Here is a 7,232-nt window from a genome sequence, read left to right as displayed (position 1 = left end):
CTTCTTTGCTCTGGTATGAACTCAACTACATTGAATCCAAAGGGAGGATGAAGAAAGGAGACCGGATTTGGTAGATTGCTTTCGACAGTTGATTCAAATGTAACAGTGCGGTCTGTAAATGCAACCGAAACCTTAAAAACCCGATGATGGACCATGAAATTACATATATATCCTCAAAAATCACAGTCAACAAACGGTCAAATAGACAGAGGACCAAATTGTGTTAAAATTGCAAAGTTAAGGACTTAATTGGTTGAAATTGAAAGTCGAGGACCAATTTGTGAATTTAGCTATAGTCGAGGGACTATTTTGGGTATTTACTTTATTTTTAATTCAACTTTTCACAATATTAAGTTTAGTATTAGTATACAAAATTTATATATTTAGAAACTGCACTAAAAGTACTATTAAACACAAAAAATTAAATTTAAAGAAAGTAAATAAAGAAGAAAGAGTTGGTTTGACCAATGAACAGTAAGTAAGATTGATAAAATGAGATAGATGGAGTATAATTATAGAGTTCTAAAAACATATTAAGAATTAAATTTGATACCAATCTCTATATCATTACTTCACTTTTTTTTTATCATGATAAGTATGTAACTACACGTTTAGAGAAAGAAAGCAGTTGTTATAATGGTTACGTTATTGTTTACTTTCCAAATTAATTGGTGGAAAATTCTTACATACTTTTTCAGTCCAATAGTAACCCCCCAATTGATTGAAAAGGGTATATGTTATAGTAACATATATTGATGCATCCTTTTTATTAGTATAAATTAATCAACAAAAATAAAGAACATGATACTCATTTGATTATTCATATTATATTTAAAGACAAAAATATTGATTCGTAACTGGTATTAAAATGTGTATTTTTGGGTAAATTTCGTCCTAACTAGCAAATAAGAAAGTAAATTAGATAAACTCCTTAAACGATAAAAGACTATCACAATGAAATAAATCAGTTTATATTGTTCAAATTTAAAAAACATTTATAAGAAGAGTTGAATTTAATCTTATGACTATTAAAGAAATTGACAAACTAATTTGAATGAGTGATTTTTGTACCTTAAAAAAAGAGATTGTTTATGTAATTTGATGGAAAAATAACTAATTCATCTTTCCCCATTTTATCTATCTTATTTATTATTGGTCAAATTAACTCTTTCTTTTTCTGTTTATTTTGTTTAATATTATTTATTTATTTTTAAATTTGATTTTTTTTTTGTGTTTAATAGTACCTTTAGTATAGTTTTTAAATATATAAATTTTGTATACTAATACTAAACTTAATGTTATGAAAAATTAAGTTAAAAATAACTTCAGTCATGTCTGGTTAACCGAACCGGACACATAAAATATAATGGAGGAGTAATTAATACTCCCTCCGACTTATTTTATATGTCTGGTTCCCTCCGTCTCATTTTATATGTCTGATTCGGGTGATGAGGCTTGATTATAGTTATTTTTAATTATTAATTTAAAAAAAAAAACAATAAAAATAAAAGAATTGATTTGAGAATAAATAGTAAGTATAGGACAGATAAAATAGGAAAAAGGAAGTAACAATCTAAAAATGTAGGCTGATCTCACTTGAACCTTAATTCAGCTTAAGCTAATCCCATGTTTAGGTGTTAGACTTAGCCTTTGGGCCTATTCATCGCGCATAAAACCCGTCCCTATATAAACAATCAACAACCGCAACACCAAATCATATGGACTCCTCTCTCTCTCTCTCTGCTTCAATAATCCTCTTTGAATTTTTCAGATTGAATCAAAACTTGCACGGAAAGGGGTATTGAGCTTCTGCCAAAGCTTATTCCCTCTCTTTCTGAGTAAACAGTGAACGTGGAAATGCAGGAAACAAACTCCCTTCAAGACCTCCATAACGGCGGCGGCGGCGGCGGCGTCAATGGTGGCCACCAGCAGCAGCAGCAGCACATGTCGATGTCTAACTTTGATCTACCGCCGACTCACGATGACTTCCTTGAACAGATTCTCTCGGCGGCTTCTCCCTGGCCTGACCTGATCTCCAAATCTCAGCCCCCCTGGGAAGCCCAGCATCACTCCCTCCCCATGCCGCCTCTGTCCAACCTCAACGCCGCCGCTGATGACCAAACGTACCATTTTGACGACCAGTCCTCTCACTCCTCTGCCCTCTTGGCCTCCAAACTCCAGCAGTACCACATCAACGGCAGTGACGGAGGCGCCTCCGCCGCCGCTGCTGCGAAGGCGCTTATGCTTCAGCAGCAGTTGTTGCTCTCCAGAGCACTTACCGGCACCGGTCTCAGGTCTCCCACCGGAGCTGCTGGTGGTAACGGTCTCCTCGGAATTCCGTTGAGTTTAACCGGCGGAGATCAAAACGAAGCCATCGTAAGATGTTTATTATTGCTCAAAAAGTAATTAAAATCACCGTTACAGTTAAAATTCTCCATTTCTACAATTCATTATGATTAATTGCAGGCAAATGACAACAAATTCGAAGCTCTATTCAATGGATTCACTGGATCTCTCGGTCAAACCTCTTCTCAGCCTCATCATTTCCACCATCCTCAGGTCAACAATCCACAATCAAATCCTTACACTCACGATATATATATGGCATTATTATACTTTAATAATATAATATTCTCGCTAATTACGGATAGATGCTTTGTGAATTCCAGGGAGGAGAGATGCAAGCTCAGAGTTTCGGAGCTCCATCAGCGGCGCCGCCGCCGCCGATGAACCAGGGACTAGCCTCGACCGGCAGCGCATCGACTGGGGGAGGAGCGGCTCCAGCTCAGCCGAAACAGCAACGAGTCAGGGCTCGTAGAGGACAAGCCACCGATCCGCACAGCATCGCTGAAAGAGTACGTACTGATCTCTTCACAGTAGCCAGAAAAAAAATAAAAAAAAAATCCATTAGTATTATTCTTCATTTTTTGTATTTTAACAGTTCGTTTCTGATTCCGAGTTTTACGGTTTCTGTTTTGTTTCTTTCTGCGCAAAACCAAATGTGGGATGTCAGTTACGGAGAGAGAGAATTGCAGAGAGAATGAAGGCCCTACAGGAGCTGGTTCCCAATGCTAATAAGGTACTTAACCATATTTAAATTGCTATATTTTCAGTTTAGTCTAATCATGAGTTAATTATCATTAGTTCAATTTTAATTTCCCATTTAACACTCGCCATTAATGGTGGTTATTATCTTCGTAACTTCTCTCTATTGTGGCACAATTGTCATTTAATTTTAATAGTTCGTTTCATGTGCTAATCGTTACAAAAGGATCCAGTTTCCCCGGTCAATACTTTGGTGCAATTATAGAGTAGTACAGAGATAATAAATATTTAAAAAATTAACAAATTATTTGATTAAAGTAACATTTTTTGAATATACCAATATATTTTAAAATTCAATTGAAGAGACTTACCAATAATTTTATGTGATTTTGTATAGAAATTTGTATTTATTTTCTCGTATATTAGAGAAATTGAAGCGGGAGGTCAGATGCGGGGATCATTCTAATAATAATATCTGTAATGTAACAATGAATACAATCAAAATAAAATTTAAAAAACCTTGGAATTACTGCATATTATTTAAGAAATCCAATAGCAAATTAAACAAAAATTTTGCAGACAATAATGTGTGTTATTTACTATTTCTTAATTAGAAAAGATTATCACACTGTAGTTGGGGATAAATGAGAAATGTTAATTTAATGGGGAGACTAACGTGGTGCTGTTGGGTGGAATGACAGACAGACAAGGCTTCAATGCTGGATGAGATCATCGACTATGTCAAATTCCTCCAGCTGCAAGTCAAAGTATGCTCTCTCATCTCTTTTTCTTTTATAATAAAATGTCATGAATATAGGATTTAAATATTAGAAAAGGAGGCTTCTATGAGACAGATTATTGTAATTGAAAAAATATTTATATTTATAACCCAGTGATATGGTTCTGGTTGGGCCTCTGAAATTCCTTTGGCTTTTAGGTACTGAGTATGAGCAGATTGGGCGGTGCTGCAGCTGTTGCCCCCCTTGTTGCTGATATGTCATCTGAGGTACCACTCATCCTTCCTTATAATAATATAATATAATATTATAGATTATTATAATTGTGTCGAAATTGTTATAATGCATTAATTCATCTTATCAAAGATAGTAATGGAAATTTGCAATAAAAAGGGAGATAATCATAAGTTTATTAAAGTTGGCCATTAGCATTACAAGTATAGGCACAATTCTAGCTTTACTTAGGGCTCGTGTACTTTGCGGAAAATATTTTAAGGGGAGTGGAGTTGAAATTTCATGGAAAAAACAATTATTAGAAAGATGAATTTCATTGTTTGGTTAGAGGAAAAAGAATTAAGAATACTAATTCTATTGTTTGGTTAGATTTGAAATGAGTTAATACCCAAAATCGTCCTCGACTATAGTGATTTTTCTCAATTTCGTCCTAAACGACTTTGGTGACCTAATATCGTCCTAGACTTTTGTGTTTCGCTCAATTTAGTCCTCCATTTGTTATTCCGTCAAATTGGTGTTAAATAAAGGGACAATTCAGTAATGTCAATATTGATCTCTCTTTACTTTCAACTTGTGAAGTGCGAAATTCATCTTTTTTTGTACGAATTACACCCAGAATTACTCCCGGACATGCAAATCAAATTTTATATTCGCAGTTTTAGGAGTAATTCGTAAAAAAAAAAAAAAAAAAAAAATTCGCAGTTCACATGTCTATGAGTAAAGAGATGCCAATATTAAAATTACGAAATTGTCTATTTATTTAACACCAAATGGACAGAATAACAAATGAGGGACTAAATTGAGCAAAAATACAAAAGTCTGGGACTAAATTGAGCGAAATACAAAAGTCTGGGACGATATTAGGTCACCAAAGTCGTTTAGGATGAAATTGAGAAAAACCACTATAGTTGAGGACGATTTTGGGTATTAACTCGATTTGAAATTGTAAAGAATAACGACTATAAAGACCTATATGTCCCTACAAAATAATAAGAGTAAAATAATTAAGAAAGAAAACAAGAATAAAATAGTCAAACCATATCATTTTTTTCTTCCCATCTTTCATAGAAAACAAAATCATTGGTCCAACCAAGGATTTTGTTTTCCTCAAATTTGAGGAATTCATTTTCCAATGGAAAATGAATTCCATGAACCAAACATCAAAAAACAACATTTTCTTCAACTTTAAAAAAAAATATTTTTCATGAACCGAACATCCCCTAGTCTAAAAACTGAATAGAATTAATTAATAATGTACTTATCACGAATTATATTTAGAATAATATTTTTTTGCTTTCACTTATTTACCTGAAAGTAATGCTAAATATACTTCGTGAAAGCAAAACTACAGCCTAGCGTAGGTTAACGCATTTGCTTTACTGGTAAATTAAGTCAGATTTAAAAATAAATAAATAAATAAAAATTGTCGGGGTCAATACTCAAGATAAACCTAGCTACAAAGTAGAGCGTACCGTATTGACAGGTAAAAGAATAGGACAAAGAAATGAAAATGTAATAAAACGAATTTGTTGAACAAACAAAACCTACCCTACCCCATATGTGTCGGTCTCAGGCCAAATCTCAATCGCTACAAAGCGACAAACCCATAAAGTTTCACGCGTGCCCGCTTTGTTCCCTCTCTCTCCCTTTTTTCCTATCACAAAATCATTTTCCTTCTCTATTCCACACATACATACGACGTGGCTATAATCAAAATTCGAAAGCTAGATTTTAATAGCGAAATACGACCGGATAAAATTTTTACAATATTGGGTAAATAAAAATTACCCAATATTATATCATCTTGTTACTATTTTGTAATTAACTGTTTTTTTTAAAATATTGGGTAAATAAAATATGCAGGTCTACTTAATAATAAATTAATTTAAGAGCATTTGAAACTCTGACTTGTATACATATAAATATAAAATTATACATCTGGAATGAATCGTCATTGGTCAGCATATAATAATATTAATTTGTGAACATTATTGCCGTCCCTAGTTAGTTGTCATTATTGGATTATTAGTATCTTCAATTCCCTGGCTTGCTTTTTTATTCAATTCGCAGATTATATTGTGGCATTAATTAAACTTATTTATTTTGGGGTTACGTTGTTGATAATGATAGGGAGGTGATTGCATACAAGGAAACGGAGGAAGGAGCAGTAACGGAACGTTGCAGGCGGCGTCATCAAGCAACAACGATAGCATGACAATGACGGAGCAGCAGGTGGCGAAGCTAATGGAGGAGGATATGGGCACCGCCATGCAATACTTGCAAGGGAAAGGCCTCTGCCTCATGCCCATTTCATTGGCTACTGCCATCTCCACCTCCACGTGTCATTCCACCAGGAACCCCATTGCCAACACCTTACTACGCAACGCCGCCGACGCAGGCGGCGGCCCCTCCTCTCCTAGCATGTCCGTTTTGACTGTCCAGTCAGCTGCCACTACAATGGGTAACGCCACCCCCGATCCCTCCGTTAAAGACGCCGCTTCCGTTTCTAAGCCGTGATAGATCTTCATAACGCCACGGCGTTGACTCTTTCGACACAATCGTTTTTTTTTTTCTTATGCAGAAAAGAAATGAGAAAGATAAACAAAGTGATTATGAAAAGATGGAGGAATTTGGATCTGATCTATGATCTATCTCTCGGCTTTAGACTACAATTTAGTAGGGCCTTAAAGGCGGTCAAGTCTACCAAAATAAGGGCCTTTTTTATTCGCTGTAAATGAATTATGGAAGGACGCCCAGCCCGTATTTAAGTAGACTTGTCTTCACTGCTTAAGCTTAATCAAGCTGCCGCCCAGTTATTATTAAGCTAACTATAAAAATGCCAAACAAACTCCTGTCGTTTTCTATTTCCATATTATTTTAATAATATTCAATGTCAATTCTCTTCATTTTTCAGCTAATTTCTTTTTCTTTTGAGTTGGACCAATTTATGTTACGTTATAGAAATTTCTATAAAGCAAAGAAGAGTAGGTCACCAATTCAACCAAGCATTTAATATCATTTTCTAGTACATTGAATAAAGTGTCATGTATATATAATTCCACCGAGCATAACATATAATGTTAATTAGCTAGGTTGTAAGGAATCAATAAAGCTATTAATAAAATAATGATGAAAATTAATAATTTATTACAATGTTAAACAATTTAGTAAGGAATGTGCTATTCATACTAAATATAATGTTAAATAATATAGTTC

General features: G+C 34.3%; 1 protein-coding gene across 2 annotated transcripts; it reads left to right on the top strand.

Annotated features, from left to right (window-relative positions):
- Positions 1–1,704: 1,704 nt before the first annotated feature.
- Positions 1,705–6,927, top strand: LOC109166300 (transcription factor bHLH66-like). Of its 2 annotated transcripts, none has more exons than XM_019315249.1 (7): positions 1,705–2,370; positions 2,467–2,559; positions 2,670–2,855; positions 3,014–3,079; positions 3,747–3,812; positions 3,983–4,051; positions 6,147–6,927. In XM_019315249.1, the coding sequence occupies exons 1-7, from the start codon at positions 1,858–1,860 to the stop codon at positions 6,531–6,533; spliced, it is 1,380 nt and encodes a 459-aa protein (XP_019170794.1). In that variant the 5' UTR covers positions 1,705–1,857; the 3' UTR covers positions 6,534–6,927. The 2 variants fall into 2 exon arrangements, with proteins under 2 accessions (XP_019170794.1, XP_019170793.1); XM_019315248.1 differs by having other exon boundaries at positions 1,705–2,376.
- Positions 6,928–7,232: the final 305 nt, after the last annotated feature.

The sequence above is a fragment of the Ipomoea nil genome, unplaced genomic scaffold, assembly GCF_001879475.1.
Source record: "Ipomoea nil cultivar Tokyo-kokei standard unplaced genomic scaffold, Asagao_1.1 scaffold3087, whole genome shotgun sequence".
Taxonomy (NCBI): domain Eukaryota; kingdom Viridiplantae; phylum Streptophyta; class Magnoliopsida; order Solanales; family Convolvulaceae; genus Ipomoea; species Ipomoea nil.
This window is presented reverse-complemented; position numbering and strand designations above follow the sequence as displayed.

Bases quoted from the DNA above. Each gene is read 5' to 3' on its own strand.
- LOC109166300 (XM_019315248.1), top strand. From the start codon at position 1,858: ATGCAGGAAACAAACTCCCTTCAAGACCTCCATAACGGCGGCGGCGGC. The intron at 2,560-2,669 runs GTCAACAATCCA...TGTGAATTCCAG, and splicing joins ATCATTTCCACCATCCTCAG to GGAGGAGAGATGCAAGCTCA. The intron at 2,856-3,013 runs GTACGTACTGAT...GTGGGATGTCAG, and splicing joins CGCACAGCATCGCTGAAAGA to TTACGGAGAGAGAGAATTGC.